Raw genomic sequence first — 27338 nt, 5'->3', positions numbered from 1 at the left:
CGAACGCCTCAGGCCGCCAACTGGTGGAATGTGAACTATAACGCACTTGAAGCATCGAAATATACTGCCAATCTTCTGGTGTTTGCCAAGTAACTAATGTGATCATGGGCAATGGACCTACTTCTAATGGTTTGCTATAAGCCTAAAGTACACCTGGGCATAGTGCCCGTTTCTAGGTAGATTTGGCTAAGTTTAGGAAGATATATATTGCGAGGGCAAGTCCCGTGATCGAGGTCGTTGGTTCTAGGTTCTGCTTTGTTTTCTTTTGGAACCTATGAACCTAGGTTTTCATCACCAAGCCATCAGATGACAGATGGCAGCCCTTATACCCTCACAGTCTGCCGTCAAACCTCCCACGAAGCTTCAGTTAGCCCTAGCATTGGCTATCACCAAGCGGAAACCACCAGACACGGACATCAAAGGTAAGAGATCGAGTTCCCACCCTGACCACTCAATGATTGACTTTTCACTCTAGAATACATCTTACAGATCAGACAGTGCATCAAGCGGGACAAAGAATCGGGCAAACTGGTTGCGACGGCGAAGTTCCTCGACAGTGTTTCATTCTGGCAACGAGCATACGAACATGCCGAGGCGGGACAGAGCAAGCTACGCGAAGAAATACATGAGCTCAAACAGTTAAATGAAGCCTTTCTCACCAAATTAAAAGCCCAGGGTGCCCTAAATGATGACAAGTCGCTGGCGAACAAACGCAAGGCGTCTGCTGTTGGCAAGAATGTGAGTGGTACAAATGAGGCTAGGAAGCGCACAAAGCTACCACAGAAGACGATTCCGTTAGCAGATGAAGATGGCAGTGACGACTCAAAGGATGAGTGTACTTAGTTCTTTAGTTCTCATTCTTGACTGAGAGCTAATCTCGTGACAGCCTTGTGCCTCAACGCCCAACTTTGTGCCCTCCAAAACTCCCTACAGCGGAAACCAACCAGCCATTCTGCTGCCAATTCGCTGGTCACTCAAGCAGTCATCCTTTGCAAGGCTACCGAACAGAACTTGATCCAAACTGTTATGAACAAGGCTGCTCTTGACGAGCAGAAATCTTCCCAATCCAAGCAGAGGACGCCGGACATTGACGTTGTGATCAAAGGGACGACAATCGCTTTCCACCTCTCGCATAAAGCATTGCATAAACTGGCCGGAACTTCAAATGGCACGCAACATCAAGGTCAGGTCATCTACTACCTAGTAGGTCTGTTCGAGTCAACCATGACTGCACTTACTTTGCACTGCACTGCAATGTCAAAAGGAAACACACCAACGACAAAGCCAAAACTCAAGAATAGCACCGCGTCTGCAACGAACTCTACTCAGCAGAGCAAGGACATAAAGTTGAAGCCTTCACCAACCCACACCGACACAGCATCACGCCTTGCAGACCTGCTCTGCACAATGGCTCTGTCCCTCGATTTGCAGAACATTAAAGACCAGGAGGTAATGGCAGGATTCCTCTTCCTTATTCTTACTCGCATGGGCAGGATGCTAGCTCTCCATGTCTTCCATGACCTACGACTGCCAATGGGAGTCTGTCCGGGAATGACATTCCCAGAAGGTCTAGAAAAAATGACAGATGAGGCTCTCAAGCCCAACGAGGCACAAATCGAAGCCACGTATCTTGCTCGCTTGCTCGAACGCATGCTTGATAGCGAGTCCCGCCAATCGACTTCAGAGAAATCAGCTGCTCGTCAGTTTGTCGCGAATGCAAAAGACCGTCTGCAGAAGACCCTTCTTCGAGCTGTCTTTGGACCTGATGAGAGTCTGTTTCGGGAGGGGTTTCGACGCCCGCAGACACCGCCTGCTCTGGTGCTCGATGGTGAGGAGATAGAACAGAAAGTGTTTGCTGATTGGCTCACACAGGAGTTATGGCGGATCGTGGGTTGGGATGTGTTGAAGAGTGTGTTTGTTCCGACTTGAAACCTAAGGCTTATGAATCTTCGATTGCACGGGCAGTGTTGTCAAGTGCTCGATTATTCTTGTGTTCGCATTTCTTTCTTGCTTATTGATACCATTATCACCACAGGCCAGCATAGGTATATCAAATGAGAAGATTATGACTTTACTCCAGTTTCAAGACACGGGCAGCATTGCCACCCAGAATCGCAGCCACGGCTTCCTGTTGACCTTCAAAAGTCTTATCGATAGCCTTATAGTTTGTAGTCACGCTGAGCCATTCCTTTTCACCTTCATTTAGGGGCGGGAAGAACGGATGATCAGTGCCTATAGGATCATGTTAGCTTGGATCAATTCAACGTTATCAGCAATGCGATCAAAGACTCACCAAACATAAGACGATCAGTACCCTCCCCAGCAGCCGCAGCAGCCTTCAGCCCAGCAGTTCCATAGACAACAGCATCCAAGAAGATATTCGTCTTCAAAACCTCCCAAATACTCCTCTTCGGCCCAGGAACGTCCCCACCATTGTCCACAAACTTCCGCTCATGCATAATACAGCTCTCAATGCGTCCCGCCAAGAACGGCAAAGTGCCACCCGAATGCGCCAGCAAGATCTGCAGAGTTGGGAACTTATCAAAGACGCGGGACAGCAACATGCGGGTAACGGCAATGGTCGTCTCAAGCGGGAATCCCAGAGCCAAGGGCAGAACATGGCCATAGCGATTCGTAACCCCCGAACCACCAAACGCCTCATTAGGAAGACCATAGTGAGGATGCAGGAAAAGAAGAAGCTGCATCTCGTCCAGTGCCGCCCAAACCGGACCGAGCTTCTCATCATCGAGCCCATTGCCAAGTCCCGAGGTCCCCATAATCACACCACGGATATGGGGTAGTGTCTTCAATCTCTTAATCTCGTTCACAATGATATCTGGGCTGGGCGCACTGAGCGGCAAAGCCGCAAATGCGAACAACGTCGACCTTCCCTTCAGAGGAAGACCTTCGGTGGACTTGTTGTTCTGAGCACAGGTTTCTTCAAGATCATTGTTGATGCGCTGGGCCCATTGCTGGGCTTCGGCGGGCTCGAGGAAGTCCAGCCATGGATTTGCGAGAGAGATTACGCTGCTGTCAATGCCATGCTCCTGCATGAAGCTGATTTTGACGTTTATGTCGGAATAGGATGTGTCCACGGGCCGGCCGCGTTCGTCGATTGGAATGGATGGGTCATCGTCTGATGAGAGGATGATTAGACGCGGCTCCCCGGTGGCTGGGTCGTGGATGTATGGGACTGTTTTGCGAGCGCGGAGCATCGCCATGTACGATGGGGGGTACACATGGGTGTGGACGTCGACTACTAGAGGACGGGACATTTTGGAGATGTCTAATGGGAATGCGAGGAAGAAAAGACTATCCCAGGTGTTTGTTGATACCCAAGTGAGGGGAGACAAGATAAGCAGCTGCAGCTGCAGCTGCAGGAAGCGGGGATATCTTCCCCGCCCTTGGGAGTTGCGATGTTACATTTGTTATGATAAGAATTGAAGATATCGTCGTTTCTATTATCTTACGTATTCTGCTAGAGAGGCCGAATAAGGCATCAGGACCGTGTTATTCGTACAGAAGACGTTTCAGCTTGTCCTCAGAACTGCCAAGGCGCTCCAAGACCCGGAGACCGTCATAATCCCAGTTTAAGCCGCAAGGCTCAATATTGAAGACATCACACTCTGACATAGATATCTCGGTAGCTCAGTCGCTCCATGAATTATATCGTCACTGTATATCAATCTCAGCAAGTGGTCCCAAACAACGGTCAACAACACGGACTTGCACATACACTCTCGACCCCGAAGGAGCTTAGAGAGTGACACCCTTCAAAGAGATAGGCTTCACGTTGGTGAAATTGGGAATGTCGCCAAACACGTCGGCACTGGCGGGGGATCCCAGGGCAGCCTTCAAAGCGTCCTCACTCTCCCACTCAAGGGTAGCCTGAATCAGATACTCAGAACGGGAGCCGTCGAGCGCAGCGGGGAACTTGTTGACGCGCCAGCTGATCAGGCCGAAGCTTTTCCAGGATTTCTCGACGAGAGGCATGTGGGTCTTCATGTAGTAGTCGTCGTTGAATTCGACATGCTCGGGGTTGGGGTACATGATAGCGACGGTGAAGGTCATTTTGGCGGTTTGCGAGAGGATGGAGGGGTGACTGTTGTGTTGAGTATGCGAGGCGGAGTATGCGAGACGGAGTATGCGAAGAAAGAGAAGAAGAGAACAAAGAGATGTCTTGGCTGTTGTGATGAAGTCCCCAATCTGGAGCGATGCTTAATAATAGGTGGGGGGATGGTGGGGGGGGGGAAGCCTCGGAGGCTCGGACATGCCTCCTCCTGGCTTTCTACTGTGTAGGCCGTGGCCGAGGCGCCTGAGCTTGAAAGTGCCACACATTCATCAGGGTGCGACTGGGATAATAAGCTAGCACCTGTGCCTTTGTGCCGCTATTGGCTTTGTTCATAAAATTCATAAGCGCATGATCAATGCCCCGACATTCGACAGTAGTGGAGACATACGTCAAAAAATCTCAAGCCTTAATGGCCATATCCTCGCCTCCAGCAGCGATAACAGACTTGGAAGTTGGAACTCTAGAAAGGTCTCACACGGAGCATATTGCCGTGTGGAATATTGGCCGAACCCGCCGCGACTGGCAGCATGGTCATTGCCACTTCCATGAATGAAGCTCGGCGATCAGCCAAGTGTTATGCAAATGCATTGGTTCGAGGTGCAGCTTCTATACTGTCGATTGGCTGATCTGGGTTGATCAAGAATTGTTGTCACTTGGGCCTTGGCGCAGATGGGGATCTCCAGGTCGCCGCGATGCCGGGCTGCAGTGCTCATGCCGTGGAGTCATACATGGCGGGAAGTATGGAGCTTCCAAATTGTTATTGCCTATTCTTCGGAGGTAAATTCTCACCCTTCACAATCACAGCTAGGTCGAGAATTCAGGCATCTCAAGTGATTTTGAGGCACCATCCATGCCAACAGTAGTGCACGGACCACTGTGGATGGGAGTGGAGAGGGTGTGGCCCATGGTACATGTGGGTTGATCTGCGCTGTCAGGGTTCATCATCATTCATGTGAACATTTCATCCATATGGAGGATGGATAATGTGGTAGCCATGGTGTAATGCCAATGCTGTACAATGCATACAGTCAAAATCCGAGGTAGGCAAGAACGTTATCTGGCTTATCTGCCCAATGTGTGCTTATCTTGTATGCAGCTGACCTATGATCTTTCTTCCCTGTTCATTTCCCCTCTTCTTGTAGATCTCGTAACAATAAGATATTCAGGTGCGTGTGCTCGTTCTCAATTTCTCCTCTCTCCAGCAACCAGTCAAACCCTCAAGCCCCACGCGCCGTACAATGGCCTCTAACTCACCCCAAGAGCTTCAGCCTGCGTCTGCCGCAGTAGACCATGAGGATCTGAAGATACCGGTATGCTCCGTCTCCCGTCTTCATCGAGTCGCTACTAATGGAAGTCTCTAGCTGATCGACTTTGGTCCCTTCTTCACAGGGACCCCGTCCGATAAGCATGCCGTTGCTCTCTCCGTGACGGAAGCATTCAAGACATCCGGCTTCGTCTACCTCAAATCCCATGGAATCCCACCCTCCGTGGTATCCAAAGTCTTTGCATCATCTGCGCGCTTCTTTGCCCGCCCCCAGAGCGAAAAGGATTCTTTAAGTTGGAAGTCTCCACAATCGAACCGTGGTTACGTTGCTATCGGACGGGAGAAGTTAATCACCGTCGACGACACAGATGGCGTCGATACTCTGCGTTCATCTGCGCCAGATATTAAAGAGACCATGGAAATCGGTCGGGAGGGAGTGGAGGGTCTGCCCAATCGCTGGCCTGACCATCTGGATGACGAAGGGAAGGAGTTCAAGGAGACCATGCAGTCTTTCTTTGAAATGGGCCAGACCCTACATAAGCAAATCATGCAGGCCATTGCATTGGGCATGAATCTACCGGAGCATTTCTTCGACGACTTTATTAATGATGGAGACAATAACCTCCGTCTGCTTCACTACCCTCCCGTTAGCAAGGAAGTCTTCCACAAAAACCCTAATCAAGTTCGTGCGGGAGAGCACAGTGACTATGGGTCCGTCACCTTGCTGTTCCAGGACCGACACGGTGGACTGCAGGTGCGCAGCCCTAAAGGAACCTTTGTTGACGCGACACCCATTGCTGATACTATTGTTGTCAATGCTGGGGATCTGCTTGCTCGTTGGTCCAATGACACCATCAAGAGTACCCGTCATCGGGTGATTCAGCCGCCCATGGGTGTGGGCGAGGACTCTGGAGATGAGACTTCAGATGAGTACCCTGCACGATATAGTGTGGCGTATTTCTGTCAGCCAAACCTCGACAAGGTTATCGAGACACTACCAGGAACTTATGGCGAGGAGACCCAAGTAGAAAAGAAATACTCGGCTATCACTTCGGGCGAGTACCTCCTCCAACGATTGACAGCGACCTACTGATCAGTCGTTTTGTGTCTTCGGATTGCCTTGACTGAATTGTCCCGCTATGATACTCCGCGCGCATACCTAAGCATCTGACCTTCTATTTCTCACATATGATAACTACACAAGCAGTCTAACTAAGTTCACTTTCATCGAATCAAAGATTGTACATCTCATAGGTATATGCCCAAAACCCACTCAAGCCGCAGCAGGCACGACAGAAAGCCGACCACCATCTGTAATCACGATGCTACCATTGATGTAGCCACCGGAATTACTAGCCAACCAAACAATCAAGCCAGCCATATCCTCCTCACCACCACCACGAGTAGCAGGAGTAATCCCACGCGGGATCGAGCCATCAGAAATAGCCCGACCGGTGATCCCGTTCTTCTCAAAGATTTGGTTCGCCATATCGGAGTAGTAGAGACCCGGCGCGATGCCATTTACCCGAATATCATAATGCGCAAACGTAGTAGCAAGCATCTTGATCAAATGCGTCGTAGCCGCCTTGGAAGCATTATACGCAAAGCTAAACGGCACCTGCCGAATAAACCCAGCAATCGAGCTGGTGATAATCACCTGCGCCGTCGGCGCGGCGAGAACATCCTGCTGCGGCGCCGGTCGTCGCTTATTCGCCGCCTCTAGCAGCGGCAGGAATGCCAGGACCGTGTAGTACGATCCCGTGACATTAACGTTCATCACATTGTTGAACTCCTCCATGGGGATGTTCCAGAGCTCGTCGCGGATCTGCGACAGAGATGGCGGGGTGCCGTCTGCGGCGGGGGCAGGAGGCTTCATGTATTCGCCCATCGTGCCGCTGTTGGCGATGAGGAGGTCGACATGGGTAGTTTGGGCGGCAACGGCTTTGTAGGCTGCCTCGAGGGAGTCTTTCGAGGTGATGTCGCAGGTGATTGGGATCACGGTGCTATTCGTGGTTTGGGAGATGGTTTCTCGGAGGGCATCTTCGCGGCGGCCGAGGATGAAGATCTTGGAGACTTGGTTGGCGTCTAGGGCTTTGGCCATGATGCGCCCGAGGCCTTGGGTTGATTTAGCTTGGACTTCCTTTTGGTAAGTTGGAGAAGAGTCTTGGATTCATACCACTGCCGCCTCCGGTGATCACGACCACCCGGTCCTTGACAGAGAATAGGTTTGATGCTTGGAGATGAGCCATGATTGAGATTTCAGATGAAGGTATTCAGGAAGTAGAGAATGACTACCAAGGGCGAAGGGCGTTATCTCAATGAACTGCTCTCCCGAGGCTCTCCAAATGTCCCCCGCCTTCTACCCCCACGTTTCCTGTTTTTGGTCCACTTATCGGCGATCGCGCCGAAGATAAGAACGACTTCGCGGAGGAACTCCGAGTCTCACTTCCAAGTCGGCCGAGACATTTCAACCATCTGCCAGATAAAATTCATTCTTGTCGCTTCTGCTGTTAAATCTATGATTATCTATCTCAAAGTGTCTATGGGATTGCCTACCTATCAGTATAAAACCTGTTCATGTTCCCGCGGCCTTGTCCTGAGGCGAAAGGGTGCCCTTGCCCCTTAGTAAGGTCTGCAGTTCTCATCCCCAACATGAAGTGGCCGACAATCATGTCTCAGAGGCTCATAACAGGACTGGCGATACCAACGTGCATTGCTCTTAAGTCACTCTGAATGCTGTCTCAATGCCTGGCAATTCGAGAGTCGGAGATCTCAGCCAAGCTATTCTCACGTGTCACATGAAATGTGGCTTTCAACGCACATGTGTTCAAAATGGGAATCACTGACGCCATACCAGGATCGACGTTGGAAACCTTACTCCGATCCACTAGCAGATCGCCTTGAGCTGAAGAAACTAATTCCATGGCTCCACTGTGCCCGACAGTCTGACAAAGTCTCAACGGCTTCATACGAAATACCCGTTGTTGGGCGCTGATACCCTGTCGAAGGATTCTCGGGTAAACTGTCTAGCGACAATTTGACGAGGACCACACGAGGGATAAAACACGAGGTCCTGCAGGAAAACTGCATTGGCCGCTAATAAGCGGTGAGAAAGAGCCCCTGAGGACGCTGAGAAACATCCTTCTACGATATGGTTGGATAGTCTGCTGCAATGGCACAAAAAGAGCAATAGACCATGCAATCGCGGCTAGGAATCGCGGCTAGGCCAATCCCTTGCAAATCCATCTCTGCATGTTCTGGACAGATAAATGCCGCTCAAGGGAAGCATATTTCCCACAACCCTTTTCCGTTCAAATCTCTCCATAACCCTCAGCTCCCGCAGTTCCCCCCAGACCCCCAGTAAGCAACTCTCTGGAAGAAACTCACCGGTTATACACTAACCATGCAGTCATGCCGCAATGGCTCGGATCCCTGACTAGCCAGAGTGACCAATCTCTGGCCGGCGTCTTCATGATCAAGGGCGAGCCATGGGTATTCGAGAATGCTCGTGGTCGAACCGCGGCTCCATTTCAAGGAGCCCCCGCTGTCGTGAATATCCCCTGGAAGGAGCTTGAAAGTATCCGGAGTTCCTTGCAGAGCCGTGAGCCGTTTACTGCAACTATCATGGGCTCTACCATGGAGATAGTTTGGACGAATGGCGTGAGGATTACCGCCAATGTGCCTCATTGCGATACCTATGCACACTTCTCGGGGGAAGGTAGCTGGCGGACGCAGTGACAAGGGCTGCTTCTCAATGCTTCTTTTGTTCTTCGACGATGATATTATGAGTCGTCCGGCCGAGCGTTATGTGTATTATTTCAGAAGGATTTTGGGTCCCAAAAGGGGAAATGTCTATTTGTGAAGTCGACCCAGAGCCAGCAAAAACAATTCAACATTTACAGCTTTTGCAGAGTTCCATTCCGTCTTTTTGATCAATTACTATGTGTTGATAGTTCAGCTGAGTTTCATCGGCCACGGGTTACTCGTCTGTTCCTTCGATGGCCTTCCGGCACCGGCCGCCCGGATTCGATTTCCACCCCCAAAGGAAGTCTTTGATCGTACCTGCGCAAATTTGTCGGTTCAGGCCTGTGGACGACGAAACCTGCCCCGACGTCATCTGCTGCCGATGCGTCCGGATCCATTGTATAGTCTCAATTTGACATCTACTCGATCAGCCGAACGTACGAAAGGCGTCCCTCTAATATAAGAAAAATGACCAATAAAAACGTACCGCTATCGAACCTTGCCATCTCAGTGTGGCCATCTTCAGTCGGAAATACATTCCGTGCAAATCCATCGACGCCTTAGCCCTGAAGACCATGTCTTCGGCCGCCACTGTGCGGTTGCCTTCGAGGACAAGGGCCCCAGCTCTTGGCCGCGGGCTATTAAATGATGAATTCCTACATCTGCATGCTCCCCAAGGTCCGTACCTATCCGGCAGCTCTTGGACAGTGCAAGTGACTCTATGTCTGATCTCTAGCGACTGAAGAGCATCTTATTTCTTGAAACGAACATTGAATTGGCGCAGACATGCTCTGGAAAGGCTTCATTCTAGTGAGCTTATTGCGTTCACTGCCTCTTGCGGCTGCTTCTCCGAAGAAACATGCCAAAGATGCAAATTCTAATGGGGCGTCGCTGTCAGCTACGAATACGTCTATGACAGCTACCAACACGTCTATGCCAGCACCAACAGTTCACGCACACAATATGTCCCAGGTGCATACGCCTTTCACTGGGACAGCAACTACCACAGGTGCCTTGACTGCCTCTTCAATCGGAACGACCATAACTAGTCTAGGCCTTGCACCCAATGCGACTGGATATCCTGCTGATGGAAAGCTTCACGATCCCGAGCCCGCTGCTTTTGTCCCGGCAGGTGGCGTCGGTACAAACGGGACTGAGCCCGTCTACAACACAAGAAGCGATTTCGACTACCAGTCATTGGTATGTATCAGCATCTCATTGGCAATATGGTTTTGCGTCCCAGGAACTAATTTGGAATCAACAGGCCCTCGCTCTATACCAAGAATGGATCGAACTGGATCTCTTCGAAGACGGACTCCGACGTTTCAACGAGTCGGAGTTCCTAGCCGCCGGCCTGACCTCCGCAGACCGCGAGTTGATCTCCTTCATGGCAGAGCAGGAGATAGGCCATGCAACAATGCTGAGCAATATCCTAGGAGCCCAGGCCCCACAGCAATGCTCATACATCTACCCGTACACTAATGTCAGAGAGTTCATCGACTTCTGCCAGAAACTGACTCGCTTCGGCGAGGCAAGCGTGTATGGATTCCTGCCTCATCTTAACTCACGTGAGGCAGCGACCCTCGTGACCCAAACGGTTACCGTCGAAGCACGACAACAACTGATCTTCCGTCAATTTGAAACGCTCTTCCCGATGGTGGAGTGGTTTGAAGTCGGCGTACCGCAATCCTGGGCCTGGACGCTGCTTGCACCTTACATCAGTTCGTGTCCTGAAAACCAGACGCGGTTGATCTGGCAGAATTTCCCTGCACTCATGATTGTCAATCAGCCCAATCCTTGGAATTCTGGCTTTAGTCCTATGAATTCTACCTCGAAGACGAACAGAACTTCTTCGTCTTCCAATGCTACCTCGAGTATCGACCACACTCTGGGTTTCAACCAGACCGAAGGATTCGCTTTCAATCAAAGCACAGGAGTCAACGAAACAGTCGGACCAGGCCTCAGCGTCCCTAAATCACCCAACGGCTCCGGAAAATTTAACATGACCTCTTCGGGGACCAACATGACCTCCTCGGGAACCAACATGTCATCTCCAGAAACCAACATGACCATCTGCGGCGCGTCCGTCAGCAAGATCCGCTCAACGCCGCTCACATCCGCGGGTCGCCAGGTGCTGCTGCAGTGGGATCTGCCAGGGAAGAAAATCGGTCCCAATAACAGCTACATCACGACAACAAACACGAGCGCCGGCAGCGCGAAGTTTGTTGCTTGGGTATCGCAGCTAAATATTACCTACACGCCTCTACACATTGTCAACGCTGTCAATGCTACGAGCGGCCTCAATTTCACGAAGAGTATCAATGCCACGGATGGCCACAATGACACTGCTGCCGTCAACAGCACGCTCAGCGGAATGCGGGGCTATACTATCCAGCCTGACATGGAAGTGTACGAGGGTCACCCGGCGTTTAACGGGACTATCTTTGTTGCTATTACTGACAGTGATCCGTTCCTGACGCCGTTCAACGTGAGCTTGATTAACCCTCATGTAGTTGCTGGTCCAGCTCTGTACCAGGCGGGTTGAACTGGCGGTGTTCTGTGTATTGGAATTGCGATTTAAAAGAGGAGATTAGTATGAGTTTTGTTTTGTTCAAATAGAATGTTCGAATAGTATCATTAGTCAAGTTATGCGTTCCGATCTATCTTGTCGACCTTGTAGATGGAGCCAACTGGTGAATCATTTTTGCCAACTGGTTAATCAGATTAACTCCGGGCACGGAGCTTATCGCCGAGCCCTCAACCTCACATCTCCACGTCAGTGTTTGTCAACATTTTTGTATCCCCTCAACCTCCTCGCCAACCCCCCACCAGAGCAGAATGGAGACACCAAGGAACCGCAAACAGCGCCGTGCAGCAGCGGGTCCATCCTCAAAGAGCGACGAATTCGAAGTTCCAATGGCCCATCCTCCACGCAACGATCCAACGAACAAACCCACCGTCGAGCGAACTCTATATGACATCATCGCAGAGCGACAAAGTGGCCTCAATCCAAAGGAGGCCACGAACTCAGCTTCAGTGGAAGCACAGGGCATACCCCCACAGCCAGCGGGAACACGATTCGTGACAGTCGACGCGTCGGGGAACCTGGTCGACACAGACGGCGACATCAGCAGCCACCTATCCAACCCCACGCAAAACAAGAAGACCAGAGCCGCCCGCGCACTTCCAAATGACGACCAAGATCTCAAGAAAGACATTGAAGAAGAAAAGCCCCTCCCACCTTTCCTCGACACAATCCTCCTATCCATACCCCTCACAACCCTCCACCTCACCCTCAGCTACCTGGCAGCCCACCAATACGCCGAAACGATCGACCTGCCCAAACTCTTCAAGGACTCTGCGACGACTGCGTTTCCACTGCTCACGTTATTCGTGCATCTAGCACATGGTCATATTATTTCCTTCGGCAAGGGCGGTTCGAAGGGAAAGGCTGAGCCTGCTCTTTCTCTGTTCCCGTTGACAAGAGATAAATTCACCCTTTCTTTTCTGCGGAGACTGTTGTTCCCGCCCGCGCTACGGACGCTGGTCTTTTTGCCTGTTGCGGCCCTTCTGGGGGCACATCTTATTGCCATTACCAACGGGGAGCCGTATTACGCTGTTATGAAGAAGGCGCCTGCTGTGGGGACGATTTGGATTTGGTGCATTTTGGAGCTGTCATTTGGGGCGGCGGTGCTGGGAGCTTTGGGGCCTTTGGTGTGGGGAGTTTGGTGGATGGGATATGGGATTCTCTGAGATAGGTGTATCTGCCAACGATGTTTCATTGTGGACGTAAATGATACTTTGATAAAGATAGACTAACAAGATAGGCCACTCAAAGTGGTTTCGAAGTGACGCTCCTTCCCCTCTGGGGTATAGAACGGACAAAGCATCTACGAAGACAATAGTCTAACCTCAAAACACGCCCAAGTGTAACACCTTGACACCCAACTATACCAGGAACAAAGCTCATTATTCAAACCACCGAGCTTTTGTCCATCCCGACTGACTATATGATTGATCCCTCAACACCGCAATCAATCCCAAAATACCAGCTAAGCACACCACCTTCCATATCGAATCCAATCAAACCAACAATGGCAACTTCCATCCTCCACCCAACAAGCGCAGCAACAACCCTCCGGCAAGAAATATTAGACACAATCATGACCGTCCGTCGCCTCCGTCTAATGGTCATCATCCCCGCCGCCCCCCGCCGCTCCGGCAGTCCCCTCCCACTCGCCTTCCTCTTCATCCAGCCCTTCCTATCCGACTGGGACGAGCTCGACATCAGCTGGGGCTTGTCTGTGCGCGCGCATCCGGACCAGCGCCAGACCTACATCCAGATTGATATTAGTACGTTCCCCGGGGCGCGTGTGTGGGAGGGCCGCGGGGATGATTTTGCGTTTCCGGTTTACGTGCTGAATTCGGATCGGGAGGGGAGGAATTGGCAGTTTTACAGGTATGCGACTAGGAGGACGAGGCTTGATCGTGGGTTGGTGGGGGAGATTGCAAGGTTGACGCTGGGTGGGAATGAGGTTGATTGATTGGTAACATTGACATAACTAGTTGCCTGCATAGTTGACATAGTTGAGGGAGAGAATGAGGTGGCTTTTCGTGTTTGTCTTAGAATGATGGGAGCTATGGACGGTAGCTGTAGCCTGTAGCCGATGGTACAGACCTCAGCTATAGACTGAGTTTGTGATATTGAAACTAGCACTTTCGATCCCTTACCCATTAAGTAGAATGCTCGTATCCAACCTAGTTAACCCTTCTCTGTTTTTTTGTCCCGTCCCAATTCTAAGACATCAGACTCTAGTTCTGTTTCTGCAAGGACGGATATCGATCTGTAGAACCCTGGAACACCTCCGGCCCGCGATGTAACTTCCCGAACTCTACATTGTCTAGACCCGTCAAAGAAAAGTGAAGAGAAAAACTGAATCCAAACCTAACCTAATTCAAAACCTTGCGAACCGCAAACAGCCTGTAGCAAGCTGAGAGAAGAGGTCAGCAGACACCCGAACAAGCCTCAGCTCCAGGCTAGATTCAAAATGACGTCCACGATCCAGATCTCCACAAAAATCCAATATAAATCCCAAAAGAGCAATCCCTGCAACTTAATCGACGCCAATCAATAATTAATCCCAGCCCTGAGACTAGCGTCGATCGCCTGACCCGAGAGACAATGGGAAAAAGAAACCCTTGCAGATTCTTGCAGAGCCAGGAGCCTGGGAAACAATGCCCAAACGGTTCCCGTCTGCAGACGCAGGAGGGTGCATACGCGGATCGTGGCTTGAAGGCTTCACGCTATTGGAACGCGTGGGATCGACAAAATCAAGATCGGGGATCGGATTTAGATCCCCGTGCATATCAACCACGTACCTTTTTTTCAGCCCGGTGGGGACACATACCTGTAGGTAGAACGTGATCGTCGTGAATTTGGGTTTGTGATAGATCACATTTTTCGAGGGCCGGGCCCTGGGGCCTGGGGGCCCGGGATCCGGGATCGTGGGTCTGATCGGATTTCTTGGGGTTTCTGCAGTGATGCTATAGGTTGATGTTGGAGGTTAATATGGAATTATTGATTGGAGGTTGCAGTTGGGGAGTGAGGCTAAAAATGTTGAGTGTCTGTGTTGTACACAGTACTTTGGAGGTAGGCCTGAGGCCATTTAGTTATTCCCACTCCTAACTACTGACATCCATGCCTAGTCTTGTTCAAGGTAGAGATGGTAGATGTTCATGATATTCAGCATGTATGTAACAAACAAGATAATTCAGTGTAAATCAATGTCAGGAGAGAGCCATCGTAAAGTCAAATGTAAGTCGTAAATCAAAAACAATGGTATGTGATGACCCCCCGAAAAAAAAGAACAAGTCCGCATAGACAGCAAATGCAAAAGCCAAATCTCTGCCAAAAATATAAGAAGAAATATAACAAAAAACGCCTCGGCCTCAAAACGCCGTTCCTTCCGTCCAAGTGGGGAGGATGTAGACATCATAAACACATATTGCCATATATAGTAGCGCAGGCAACAAGAGGGTAAAGACTAGGATCTACCCGGTTAGACAGCAACCCGTCCAGCAACAGATGCAGCGGGGAGTTCCCGACGAGCGGCAGCTGCCGCTGCAGCGCTGTCTCCCTCGAAGCGGGCCAGCAGTGAGGCCACCATCTCGCGGTAGGAGTTCATCTGAGACAGGCGGAAGCGCTGGATCTTGCCACTGGCCGTGCGCGGGATCTCTTCCACGAACACAACGCCGCCATCAAGAGCCTTGTAGCTGGCCAAGTGCTGGCGTGCGTAGTTGTAGACTTGTTCGGCAGACAGACGGCTGACAGCTGGATCACGGGAGCGCACGACGAAGGCGCGGGGCACTTCGCCCATCCCGTCTTTGTTCACGCCGATGACGGCGGCGTCGCTGATTCCTGGGAGTTGGAGGAGGACGCTTTCGAGCTCAGCAGGGGCGACTTGCCATCTGGGGGATAATCAGCTTTGTGTTTCTTGGGGGCATAAGGTTTGACATGTGACTTGACTTACCCTCGAACCTTGATGAGCTCCTTCGTCCGCCCAACGATATAATACTGGCCGTTCTTGACATACGCCAGATCTCCAGTGCGGAACCATCCGTTAGGTTCCAAAGCATCGCTGCGCCCTTTGTATGCGTTCAGCAGACCGGCGCCACGCACGTACAGTTCGCCAGGGCAGTCATCGCCGAGGATGTTTCCATCTGCGTCTACCAAGCTAACTTCGTAGCCGGCAAGAACAGTACCAATACTTCCTGGGTCACCCTGTTGACCATAGCGAGTTTGGAAAATTACACCAACCTCGGTCATACCCCAGATCTGGCAAGCATATCCCGCAGGGTTGATGAGGGTGCGGAAGTGCTGCATGGAGGCACCATCAATAGGCGCACCAGCGACACCGACATAGCGCAGCGAAGACAGATAGTCGCTCACAGGCACAGTGGATTGATTCAGCGAGTGAATAATAGCCGGGACCAGATACGTCTCGGAGATCTGGTACCTGTGAACAGCAGCCAAGAACTCCTTAGTTTCGAATCGTGGCAGGACAAACAGCGGGTGTCCATAGCGAACAGGGAATAGGTGCGTCCAGAGCGCACCGAAGAGGTGAAACATGGGCAGGGCCATGAGCCTGCTAACTGGGTGTGGGACGTCGTAATAGATAGCGCGATGCTGTGCGACGATCGCATAGTGGGACAGGATAGCTGCTTTGGGAAGGCCGCCTGTACCACTAGTCGAGAACATGGCTGCGGGCGTGGCTTTTGCGACGACCGGGTCGTTGAATTTCAGCCAGTCGCTTTCGCCGTAGCAGAGGAGGTTTGCGAAGTTGGAGTGTTGAGAATCTTTGCCGGACATCGCGAAGAACTGGCTTACGGTTGAGAAGCCCAGTTCGTGCCACAGGAACAGCTGGGCACAGTGGTCGATGGCGCGGTCATCGAGGACGCAGACTTGGGCTGGGTGGATTCCGCGGTTGGCGGAGACGTCGAGGACGGTGGGAAGGGCATCGCGGGTGGTGAGGATTACTTTTGGTTCGGCGAGGCTGATTATATGGTCGAGTTCTTGCGGGGCGCTGCGTGGGTTGGAGCCCATGTAGACTCCTCCAGCGCCGATGATGCTGAAGAAGAGGGCGGGATATAGGATCTAGTTCACGAAAGCAGATTAGCGTTTTGGTTTCTTTTTCTTTGTTTGCTTTTTCGTCCTCCTTCTAATTGAACTTTCTCCGATGGCTTCCAGTCAAGTATCGGATTTGTGGATCTCGAGGACTCGGGCTCAAGCCTCGATGTGATACTCACGCTATTTCCCAAGTGTAGCAAGACACAATCTCCCGTCTTGACATTATGGGCCTTCAATCCCGCGATCAGAGTCCGGACTAGCTGTCGGAACTGGGCGGCTGTGAATGATCGAGATGGATCCTCGGCATCAATGAACAATGGCTGGTTCCGGTTGTAGGGCTTCGGGCCATCGAAGGTGAAGCTCAACAAATCCGAGTAGACATCGCTGGAGACCATAGTATTTGAAGACATAGTAGCAGCGTCCCAAGCCATGGAGTTAGGGCTTGATGTGAGAGGATATAATGGTTCGTGGATTGTAAAATAATGAGGTCCATGCCCGGGGGTTATATAGGTTAATGTATGAATCCATTTTGTTACAAGATTTGTATTTGATTTTACTCTCTTTCTCTTACATCGTCTTTCTCCCCCTCTCTCTCCGACTGTTGAGGGCTGATTTGGAATACAATGCTTAGGTAAGGACGCGCTAGTGTCAACCTTGATACTCTTTTGGGAACTGTAAGGCGAGTGAACTTGATTGACAATATCAGAAACCGAAAATATAGAAACTATAGGATGAACTCAAAGAAAATAGAATGAAAAATGAAAAATTATAAAATAAAAATAAAACAGTAAAAGGTCATCCGAGAACAAAAAGATGACGATGTCATAGAGAAAAATCGGACAACAACTAACGGAGTCCCCCGTACATGAAGATGTCTCCACCGAACAGGTTCGAACTAAGGCGCCTTAGCGCCATTCAGGTGTGGCGGTCTCGAGATTTCAAATTCAATAAATCGTTTTAATTGAATATTCATAGTTCTGACTAACTCACTAGCCCCTTTACAAGGGTCCTGAGCTGAGCCACACCAGATCGCCCGTTTCCGTTTCCGAGATATAGTTGGACAGTACCTTGGAATGGTTCGTGCAGATCGACAGGATCGTGAGATATGCTCAGAACTCTAATTGGATGATTTCACATTCCGAAAAATGCAAAATGTCAATAAATCGCTGTCTCTTTCTTCACGCCCACGAGCCGGACGGACCATCCCTTTCAGATCTAGGTGGAACAGGGGGTCCGATCCGGGTAGTTGGTAGGCACGATCCAAATGGCCTAGAAGAAATACTTTGCCACAGATATCTTTCACCCCTTCCGTGAGCCCGACCGATCGGCTCGTGAACCCGTGTCCCCGCTGTCAATCCCATGCCTGACTCGCTGCCATGAAGGGATGCACATCCTCTCCTTCCAGGAGTTGTGATTGCCCAATACTCGCAATAGATGCCCAAAACCTGCAGCTGATAGTAAGTGGAGAATATTTCGGGTCATCCGTGTCCTTCCTCCATGCGGAGTTCAATCTTGAAGCCTTGCCCTTCCAAGATCCAGATCCCGCTAACGAAATGATCGACCAACAAGACCGTGCGCCTATCCCATCTGGCAGTGCATTGCACCCGTGCATGGGCTCCCGACACCTCGGTATTGAGGGTAGAGTGTTCGTTAGTGCAATTGATGTCGTAGTGATCCTTGCGGATGTGATAAGAGAGGGTGGGGATTGGATCTGAGTGGGTACACTCAGCTGCACCGGATGATCGACCGCGCATTGTCGAACCACAAAAATAGGGCGAGGAAAGCAAAAGTCCCAACAACACATGAACCCCGATGTCATTACGCGGGTTATTGCATGAACCTCATGGCACACAATGCTGCCTAGATCCATAAACCCACTTTGACATTGTTGGAGGCGCTTTGGTCGCGCAGCCCATAGGGATCCTTGGCCAGTCATTGCCATCCCTCGGCTGCAGATCGCACGCTTTAGTGAAGCCTTTTTGGCGAATTGCCCTAGCTCGAATATCATGTGGTATGGTCGATCATAACCGGTCAACTTGCATCTCCCCCAAAATAAGTTTGCGCAGGTACCGGTCACCAGGGTTGCAATTTAGCCTTCGATAGTGGACCGCCGCATCTCGACCACACACACACACACACCCTTCGGCAAACTTTCGTGGAGCCATTGAAGCTGATTGGGTTGCATCACACCTTGAGCGCATTCTTTTCAGCTCCCTTTCCGGTCTATCCCGTCCACGAAAGGAGTGACTGAACACTGCCTTTGGCGATCAGACGGAAGGCCTTGATGGGCTTTGACGTGGGTCCATCGGAATGCTAGAGACGGCTTCCCCGAGATCGATGCCGAGACCCCGACTATCCATCTGGGAATCCCGAGGGAGCTGAAAGCAAGGGTTTAGGATTGATCTATGCCTGCTGATTGGCAAGATAGACCATGACACTAGTGTTGAGGTCTGGGCCCCAATGTGATAGTGTCATACACCTGACAAGAGGGGAAGAGTCGCATGAGCCAAAATGGGATAGTAGCAATAATAGGATCATACGCAAATGCATTCCTGATCCAGGGCGTGGATCCAAACTCAAACGAGAAGGGCGAAAGAGAATGGGCTGAAGCCGAACAAGACCGAGGAAGATTTGCGAAAGGGCGTCATCATTGTGATGCCCAAAGTATGAAGCCCAAATTGGGAACGATCCAGACTGGCGGGCGAGGGGAAGGAAGGAGCAAGGCAGGCAGGATGGGGAGCTGATCACTAGTAAGGCTGACTTCGGAAAGTGTGTGTTTTGGTTAACATCATGACTTCAAATATGGAGGATTCGCCCCGGTTGGATTGTCAACTTCCTCTTCCAATCTTCTCCACCCCAAGGAATCCCTGGCCTGGTTAGTTTCTTCATCGGCCATCTTTTGAACTCTTTCATCCTGTTAGGAAACCCTGTGAGGACTAGGTTAGCCATGTCGGAGAAGCCTCATACCGTCACCATGCCTTCGCCGGCCGTCATCATCCCCGGCTCGCCAACCTCTAGTGAGGCCACGCTCACTGATGGCGACAGGGCCTTTGAGAAATGCTACTCGAAGGAGTTGGACACCCTGTCTCTCGATACCACAGTAGACATCGATCTCGAGGCCCAGACTCCCCAGCGCAAGCCCAAGTTGTTTGCCTCGACCCGATATGCCATCCTCACACTATATCGGCGCCTCTTCACACTAGTCTTCTGCGCCAACCTTGCCCTATTTGTGGTCATCATGACCACCGATCAAACATTGTTGGCCTTGGTCAACGCCACAGCAGCCAACTTGCTTGCGTGTGGTCTGGCCCGCCAGCCACTGGTCGTCAACGCCATTTTCTTGATAGTATGCTCGATACCCAGATCAGCACCACTTCCTCTCCGTCGCATCGCTGCCAAAGTTTACCATTATGGCGGTGTCCATAGTGGGTGTGGTGTCGCTTCCCTCGTGTGGTACGTGGGATTTGTGGGCGTCATGTCACACCAGTACTGGTCACCATCGGCAGCCAACGCAAGCATCATCACATCAGCAGCGCCCGTTGCGTTGGCTTACATCATCCTGGTCCTATTGCTGGCGATTATCATCGTGTCCCACCCCGCGATTCGAATGAAATTTCACGATTATTTCGAACTCATTCACCGTTTCTCGGGGTGGCTTGTCGTTGCCCTGTTCGTGGCCCTGCTACTGGTCATCTCGCAGCAGGCCAGTCAGGCCCAGAACCAATCGCTTGGCAGATTCCTTATCGAGCTACCAGCCTTCTGGTTTTTGATGATCACGGTGGCGGCTATCATCCAACCGTGGCTGTTCCTCCGCAAGGTTGCGGTGCGGGCCGAGCCACTCTCGACCCACGCTACCCGTCTGCACTTTGACCATGCCATCACCACATTTGGCAAGGGTATCCAACTCGCCAAACATCCCCTCCGTGACTGGCATGGATTTGCCACCTTCCCTGACCCTGCACCTAAGATTGTCGACGGCAAGCCTACCTTCTCATGCTTGATCTCGAAGGCCGGGGACTGGACGACTGCGACGATCCAACAGCCGCCTACCCACCTCTGGAAGCGTGGCGTGCTGATTTATGGTTTTGCATATGCTATGCGTGTTTTCAAAAGAGTGATTGTCGTTACCACCGGATCGGGCATTGGTCCCTGTCTGTCATTCCTCGGTGACGATAACAGGCCCGCCCTGCGTGTGCTCTGGCAAACTCGTGCTCCACAAAAGACATACGGTGAGGGAGTGTTGCACATGGTCCACCAGATGGATCCAACTCCCATCATCCTGGACACCAATAAGTGTGGGCGTATCGACATGGTCCCAATCATCCTGAAGCAGGTCAAAGACTTCAAGGCTGAAGCGGTGTGCGTCATCAGCAACCCTATGCTGACGGGGCGCATCGTTTATGAGCTTGAATCGCGAGGGACCCCGGCATTTGGGCCGATTTTTGATTCCTGATGTTGCTTTTTTGTCTGTCTTCGCATCGCACATACCTTGGCCAGCTTCTTCTCACCCTTGATTTTGGCGCTCTTCCTTCCATTTCCGGAGTTGCAAGTTGATTTTCCAGCATCTGACCAGATATTGTCTCTGGCCCTGGCGTTTTTTTTCGGCGGTATATACCATGATCTGTTTATATTTTTGGCTTTCAATTTGGTTTCTTTCAAGAGGATGTCAAGTGCAGACTCTTTTCTTTCAGGGGAAGCTTCACTTGTGTACATATGTCAGTGCCCCCTAAAGTGATTTGGAATTCCGCGCTATGACCCTGCTGCCTTCCGTCAGGCAAAATTCTCCATAGCCGTGGGATGCAAACCACGACAAACTTCAAAGAACGATCTCCATGTGCGTGTAATTCCAAATATCGTACTGAAAGACTCCACTTGGGGCCAATTAGTGGCCAATTAAAGTGGCGGTTACCGTTGTGATCTGTGCGCTAACTTGCATGAACCAGATTCTTTGTTTGAGTGAGTCTTTTTATTGGTCTGTCTGGTATATCAAGATCGAGTTCTCATGAACTCCATTTTAGGTTATGAACTTATGGCTGCGTTGCATATCCTTGCATCCAATGAGTGCATCCCCCGCTATATCGGGGTTGTCGTATACATACAAAAACTAGTTTTAGCTTTCATCGTTGATGTGGCTCAGTCGAGTGGCCTGAGGCCACTTGTTTCATCTGAGCCGTTGGGGGCCGGGTTATTGGACCCTCCGATCTCCGCCGTGCCTCCTGCCTATTTGGGTTAAGATCCAACCAAGATTCGAAGTATACAGAGTACAGAGTCAGATTTTACAGCGTATATCACGCCGGGCGCCTACGATTTACAATTTACTTACCTAGAGGCTATAGGTAGGTAAAATGACGATTGACGAAAACAAAACAAAAATACTCGAGCAACATCCCAAAACATCCCAAAATGCATTCTGGTCTATATGGTTGGTTACACCCAATCCCACGGCAATATCCAAAATTGAAAGGTAAGCACAGTCTAAACCGGCACGCACATCCATGAATGTCGCGCCTTATGCACATAAGCCGTCACATGCATGCATAGGGGATGGATCCCAGCGCCCCAAAAAGCAAAAAAGCTAAAGTGGACCATAGAAGGGACTTTCTCAAACAAACAGATCTTGGGGATGATCCAGCCTCGCACACAATCCACTATCTAAGCAAACATGAGCGAAAACATCACAAACCTACGCGCCGGGCATTGTTTGCTCGGTGTAATCGGCAATTCAGCATGCCTTTACCGGGGATGATCTACAGGCTACCGTGTGGTGGGAGCTGGTTTAAGCGTGGGTTGGAACTTGGTGGCTTGTGTGATATTGTCGCATGCTGGGTAGGGTGTTTATATGGCTGCTCAGAGTGTTTGCTCTCTCTCGTGGCTGCTGGGGGATTCCAATGGCCGCTGGATGAGGCTTCTGTGAAATCCGAGGAGCTGACTCGTCCGTGCCCGAAGGCGATCTATACGCAGGCGGCTGCCCAGGTGGGACTAGGGAGCAAGCCGGTCCCCGGGGTTATAACTAGGTTGTGGATTGAAGAAACTGCATTGAGAGTGTGTACGATGATTTCCAGAGCCCTGGCTCAGATAACTGGGAAATTGGACAGGAACATTGTTACATTTGGTATATAATATTGAGGAATAGAACGATGACGGTCATTATAGGTTCCAGTGTATCATGAGGTCTTGTTAGTTCATCATGAGTTAGTCGTATGGAGCAAGTATTCATTTCCTTGCACTCGAATAATTCTATTGCATCATGAAAAGGCAAACGCCAAACGCTGACGGTTGGCCCAGAGATGCCGGAAGGACGTAAATGAGATATGGATATCGGATTAAAAGCTGGTTTCCATAAGCTTCTTCAGCTTAGAAAGTGAGAGTGGTTTGACCAAGTAGTCGTCAATGCCTGCGGTTACCGCTGCCTGTTGCACGGGCTCCGAAGCAACGCCCGTGATAGCCATGATGCGGGAGGCCCGGAGTCCTTGCTCCTTCTCGTGTTGTCGGATCTTGTTGGTCGAAACAAGACCATCCATTACAGGCATTGATAGATCTAAAGACATTCACCATGCCGTTAGATATCTCTAGCTGCGGGGGGAGGGGGAGATGTTAGGCGACATTCGAGAAACTAACCCATTAATATCAAGTCGTATCTCCGGCTTGAAGACTGGACCGTTTCCAATGCGATGAGACCATTAGAAGCGGTGTCGTAGCTACATCCAAGCTTTTGCATGAAGGTGGCTAGAATCTGGTTCATGAATGCACGTTAGATCATGAGCAATGCATCGAGAGGGCCCAGGAATGAGGAAGGAGAGCGGTGGGGCGCTGGCTAGACAAGAAGTCACAGCTGAAAGTGAGTTTGCTTACCTTGAGATTGATATCATTATCATCCACGATGAGAACATGCATGTCCGCGATACGGCCATTTGGCCCACTTGGCGTGGCTGCAAGTAGAGGAGGTGGGCAGACTAGCTCGACTGTAGTCTCCTGCGGTAGGTCTTTCGTTAACCTTACAGGTAGGATCTGTGGAATTGGCTCCGAAGGGATAGGCTCCGGGCTGATGGTTACTATGGGCAGAGTCGTAGCCTGAGGAGCATCAACATGGGGCTGTGATACTCGCAACTCCACGATTTTCTCGGCGGCTTCACGGATCTTCTGAGGTCCATATCTGCATCGGAAGTTAGCCCATGAAGGTGCAAAGGAAGGTCAGAGAGTTACATACGGCTGTGATACTAGGATGGCGTTCGGAGGAAGAGAGCATCCAAGTGAGGGCGTTGTGCTGCCAAGAACAATAAAGGACTCAAATTGATGACCGCAGTTCAAACCAGAAGATGGCTGAGCAACGAGAAGAGCCTCGAACTCCGCCTGTTCGATGACCGCAATGTTGCCTTCACCCTTCTCAAGCAACTCTGCCAAGACGACTTCCCATCCCATCCTTGTCTTGAAAACACTGGCAAGAGTTCTCTGAATGGAGAGCTTTCTTTTCGCATCGGAACTCAGAATACCAGTCGGCGTCTCTGTCAAGTCAGGATAGCCGTTGAATCCAATCAGACATGCCTTCAGAGAGCGTTCAGGGCTCTTTCTTCCGGTTGGGGTGGTGCTACCAGCTGGGCTGACAGCGACAAGCTCCTTCGGACGTTGCGCAGGAATATAGACGTCAACCTGGGTACCGACGCCGTTTTCGCTCTTGATTTTGATCTCACCACCAAGGAACTTTACGAGCTTGTGCACGACGCTGAGCCCAAGACCAACACCCTCTGAAAGCGAATTCTCCTGGGCAAACGGAGAGAACGCCGAATTCTCCAAAAAGTCTGTTCCAATCCCTTGGCCTGTGTCTGTAACGCGGAGATGAACGAGATTTTCATCTGCATAAGCGGGGGCTGCGGCGTGTGATAATGAGATCTCAATGAGACCGGACTGCGTCCATTTCATCGAGTTGCCAAGGAGATTCATCACGATTCTCTTCCAGGCACCCGCAACTGAGCGAATTCTCCAGGAACTGGCCTGGTCGATGCTTACTATCACTGATAGTTCATCTGGCGTTCCAGCATGCTGGTTATTAGCCTGTGCGGGGAAGGGTGCAGTGGCAATCTCACTTGCAAGCGACGAGACAGGCTCGGACCATTTCCGACCAGCGTGCAGTATCACAGCGACCTCTTCTACCAAAGAGTCCAGGTCGAAGTCAGAAACAAGACTTGTTGCAGCGTCCTTGCCTTTGCTCGTCTTGAGGCTTTGAGTGGCTGTCAAGTTGTTGATTTTACAGTAGTCCAGCCTGGAAGTTGTGAGAAAACACATCAGAAGAGAATCCCGCTGAATGAAGGGGAGGAAGACTTACAAGTGATCTATTGTGTCCAACAAGGTGAGTCCAGAGGTCGAGATCATGTTTACCATATCACGATGCGCAGGCTGAAGCGGAATATCGAGCAGCAACTCTGCACTTGCGAGTATCCCATGTAGTGGGGACCGAAGCTCATGACTGATAGAAGTCATAAAGTCGAATTTTGAGTTCTCGCTGGCGATCCAGTGTACCCGAGAAACCTCTGAAATGATAGAATCTCCAAAAGCTTTGAAGTAGTGCAGGTCCTCCATGCCTAACGGACGCTTGGATCCATTCACCCATACCAATGTTCCTGCAAGCCATCGTGACTTGTTCCAATCCCACAAAGGATAGAAAAGCACACATTTAGCCAAAGGAAGTTGCTGAGCGAGACGTCTAGATATCTGCTGATAGATCTCCAATCTGTGTGAAGGCGTTTCTGAATCTTCATTTGCAAAGTCTGCGAGATTGTCCGGCTGAATCTTGCTGTCCACATTGAAGATTTGGCCTTCTGGAAAGTGTGTAATCAATGAGTGCAGTAGATCTTCTGTCAGGTTGACTTGGTGATCTGAAGTAGTGTTGCTGTTAGCTGGCCCGCAGCTATAAGCTTGGCCCAACAAGCCACAGTATTGTTCTGCATCGTTTGACGAATTCGAATCAGGTTCGCCCAAAGAGCCGGAGGCTGAGAGCGTGGAAGACGTTGTGTCAGCCTTCGACAAGACATCCCACTGGTCGAGATTTCCGGAGGGTTCACTTCGAACGTTAAAAATAATAATCGGCCAAAGAAAGAGTTACTCACAATTGCGGGTCGTTGCGGTGAGCATCAAGAAATACCGCACCGTCAAGATTCAGAGATTCTTTCAGCAAGACACTAGCACGTGAAAACATCGCGGCAATTCGTTCGGTGAGTGGCACAGTCTCAGGATCCGCTAATTCATAAGATCCTTCCGTGTAGGAGGGAACTGTTTCCACCCATTTTGAGGAGTCATGGGAAAGAGATGATGGCAGTGTGGAGGTTGATCTGGAACAAAGGTTCCGAGAAAATATCGATGCTTCATGTCCGCTGACGCTGTCTTGGGATGTTTCACAGACAGACGAACAGGTACCAGCATCTATTATTGTGGATGAGAGATCAAGGGTTTCATCCATGTCACGTCGGTCGACCGGTCGGTCGACGGGTAAGTCCCAGTCTTCCGAATTGAGCTTCTTGGCAGATGCTTCGATCTGACTTTGGGTTGAGGAACCGATCGGGTCAAATTTCGAATGGCTTCTAACAAAACTCGTCAATCCCTTGACCAATTTCTCAGACCGACGATGGTACTGCACAATTCGCGCGTTTTCCAGATGGTTTGTGATCGAGTCGGCAATTTCCCGGAGGGCAGTAATATCTTCGTCGCTAAATCCCGCTCGTGGCTTGTCGTCTACCACGCAATATGAGCCCAGTACATACCCGGATGGGCTGTACAACGGCACTTCGGCATAGAAGCGGAAGAATGGCCAGTCAAGCACATACGGGCGGTTTTTGTAGAAATCCTCTTTAGTGAAATCCCGAATGATATTGCGTGTCTGATCGGCCGTTATGTTTTCCGTGTCCTGCAACAGTGAAGTATCCTGCCCAGTGAAAAGCCGGATGGCATGCGGACACACTCCCCATTCCAAATCCAAGGTCGTGGCACCGAGGAAAATACCATCATTCGGTCGATGGCTATCTTTGTTTCGTAGAGAAATCGACGCGGTCGCTTCCGCAATGACATGCTGCTGTTCTCCATCGATGATTGAAACAAAGGATCGATTGCATCCGAAGCGATAAACCCCCAGTTGCGCCAGTGCAGTCAGAGTGGTATCGGCGGAGAGACGAATTGTTCTTGTAGTGTCCCGTGAGACTGATTCTATTTGTTTAAGATCTGGGCTTGTGGGAATTTCATCTTGCTGATCGAAGGTGCAGTAGTATCTGTGAAGATCGGAATATGTTAGGTGACCCTCACGGAGCGGGGAAGTAAAAGGTAACTGACTTGGACAATTCACGGATTCTCTCCTCCTCGATATCGAATTCTGGCTGACCCATGATAAATGAGCCAGCTGATTTGATCACCTAGACGTACAGTAAATAAAGGAATTGCCAAGTCCAGAATTCGAAGAGAAAGGAAACGAAAAAGAATGGACTGCGAAATCTGCGAAATCTGGTTTTCAAGAAACCTGACCATGTCACGATTCTATTTTGGTGGGGCACAACCCGTTTCGGCCTCGGTAATAAGTTTCCCCAGCGAAAACTGGGAAAGGACTGGGATGGAACTGGAATCTCGATCTGAATCGATTGGTCTAGACTTCA

The 27338-nt window shown here is 50.6% G+C and overlaps 13 protein-coding genes across 13 annotated transcripts; 7 read left to right on the top strand and 6 right to left on the bottom strand.

The window, feature by feature from the left end:
• Positions 1-313: 313 nt before the first annotated feature.
• On the top strand, positions 314-1929 carry N7515_009451 (uncharacterized protein; the record flags this gene model as incomplete). Its single annotated transcript, XM_056670195.1, has 3 exons — positions 314-422; positions 476-835; positions 887-1929. 3 exons carry the CDS (start codon positions 314-316, stop codon positions 1927-1929), a joined length of 1512 nt encoding a protein of 503 aa, XP_056517994.1.
• A 142-nt stretch (positions 1930-2071) lies between these two features.
• N7515_009450 (amidohydrolase family protein) lies at positions 2072-3275 on the bottom strand (the record flags this gene model as incomplete). Its single annotated transcript, XM_056670194.1, has 2 exons — positions 2072-2232; positions 2294-3275. The coding sequence occupies 2 exons, from the start codon at positions 3273-3275 to the stop codon at positions 2072-2074; spliced, it is 1143 nt and encodes a 380-aa protein (XP_056517993.1).
• A 481-nt stretch (positions 3276-3756) lies between these two features.
• N7515_009449 (uncharacterized protein) lies at positions 3757-4071 on the bottom strand (the record flags this gene model as incomplete). Its single annotated transcript, XM_056670193.1, has 1 exon — positions 3757-4071. The coding sequence occupies one exon, from the start codon at positions 4069-4071 to the stop codon at positions 3757-3759; it is 315 nt and encodes a 104-aa protein (XP_056517992.1).
• A 1239-nt stretch (positions 4072-5310) lies between these two features.
• N7515_009448 (isopenicillin N synthase family dioxygenase) lies at positions 5311-6429 on the top strand (the record flags this gene model as incomplete). Its single annotated transcript, XM_056670192.1, has 2 exons — positions 5311-5382; positions 5434-6429. The coding sequence occupies 2 exons, from the start codon at positions 5311-5313 to the stop codon at positions 6427-6429; spliced, it is 1068 nt and encodes a 355-aa protein (XP_056517991.1).
• Positions 6430-6609: 180 nt separating this feature from the next.
• N7515_009447 (SDR family NAD(P)-dependent oxidoreductase) lies at positions 6610-7585 on the bottom strand (the record flags this gene model as incomplete). Its single annotated transcript, XM_056670191.1, has 2 exons — positions 6610-7451; positions 7513-7585. 2 exons carry the CDS (start codon positions 7583-7585, stop codon positions 6610-6612), a joined length of 915 nt encoding a protein of 304 aa, XP_056517990.1.
• A 1162-nt stretch (positions 7586-8747) lies between these two features.
• Positions 8748-9074, top strand: N7515_009446 (uncharacterized protein; the record flags this gene model as incomplete). The annotated part of the gene is made up of 1 exon (XM_056670190.1): positions 8748-9074. One exon carries the CDS (start codon positions 8748-8750, stop codon positions 9072-9074), a length of 327 nt encoding a protein of 108 aa, XP_056517989.1.
• A 792-nt stretch (positions 9075-9866) lies between these two features.
• On the top strand, positions 9867-11625 carry N7515_009445 (ferritin-like domain-containing protein; the record flags this gene model as incomplete). Its single annotated transcript, XM_056670189.1, has 2 exons — positions 9867-10280; positions 10345-11625. The coding sequence occupies 2 exons, from the start codon at positions 9867-9869 to the stop codon at positions 11623-11625; spliced, it is 1695 nt and encodes a 564-aa protein (XP_056517988.1).
• Positions 11626-11918: 293 nt separating this feature from the next.
• N7515_009444 (uncharacterized protein) lies at positions 11919-12833 on the top strand (the record flags this gene model as incomplete). The annotated part of the gene is made up of 1 exon (XM_056670188.1): positions 11919-12833. The coding sequence occupies one exon, from the start codon at positions 11919-11921 to the stop codon at positions 12831-12833; it is 915 nt and encodes a 304-aa protein (XP_056517987.1).
• Positions 12834-13174: 341 nt separating this feature from the next.
• Positions 13175-13624, top strand: N7515_009443 (uncharacterized protein; the record flags this gene model as incomplete). Its single annotated transcript, XM_056670187.1, has 1 exon — positions 13175-13624. One exon carries the CDS (start codon positions 13175-13177, stop codon positions 13622-13624), a length of 450 nt encoding a protein of 149 aa, XP_056517986.1.
• A 1515-nt stretch (positions 13625-15139) lies between these two features.
• Positions 15140-17138, bottom strand: afeA (adenylate-forming enzyme AfeA; the record flags this gene model as incomplete). Its single annotated transcript, XM_056670186.1, has 3 exons — positions 15140-15548; positions 15611-16734; positions 16887-17138. 3 exons carry the CDS (start codon positions 17136-17138, stop codon positions 15140-15142), a joined length of 1785 nt encoding a protein of 594 aa, XP_056517985.1.
• A 1047-nt stretch (positions 17139-18185) lies between these two features.
• Positions 18186-18461, bottom strand: N7515_009441 (uncharacterized protein; the record flags this gene model as incomplete). Its single annotated transcript, XM_056670185.1, has 1 exon — positions 18186-18461. The coding sequence occupies one exon, from the start codon at positions 18459-18461 to the stop codon at positions 18186-18188; it is 276 nt and encodes a 91-aa protein (XP_056517984.1).
• A 1220-nt stretch (positions 18462-19681) lies between these two features.
• On the top strand, positions 19682-21160 carry N7515_009440 (integral membrane protein TmpA; the record flags this gene model as incomplete). Its single annotated transcript, XM_056670184.1, has 1 exon — positions 19682-21160. One exon carries the CDS (start codon positions 19682-19684, stop codon positions 21158-21160), a length of 1479 nt encoding a protein of 492 aa, XP_056517983.1.
• Positions 21161-23030: 1870 nt separating this feature from the next.
• Positions 23031-27074, bottom strand: N7515_009439 (hybrid sensor histidine kinase/response regulator; the record flags this gene model as incomplete). The annotated part of the gene is made up of 7 exons (XM_056670183.1): positions 23031-23245; positions 23326-23440; positions 23560-23860; positions 23915-24964; positions 25028-25762; positions 25809-26960; positions 27022-27074. 7 exons carry the CDS (start codon positions 27072-27074, stop codon positions 23031-23033), a joined length of 3621 nt encoding a protein of 1206 aa, XP_056517982.1.
• Between the last annotated feature and the right edge of the window lie 264 nt (positions 27075-27338).

Source organism: Penicillium bovifimosum (assembly GCF_028826915.1).
Source record: "Penicillium bovifimosum strain IBT 22155 chromosome Unknown utg000007l_segment0_segment0, whole genome shotgun sequence".
NCBI lineage: Eukaryota > Fungi > Ascomycota > Eurotiomycetes > Eurotiales > Aspergillaceae > Penicillium > Penicillium bovifimosum.
Note: the sequence above shows the minus strand (reverse complement) of the source record. Positions and strands in the feature narration are given on the sequence as shown.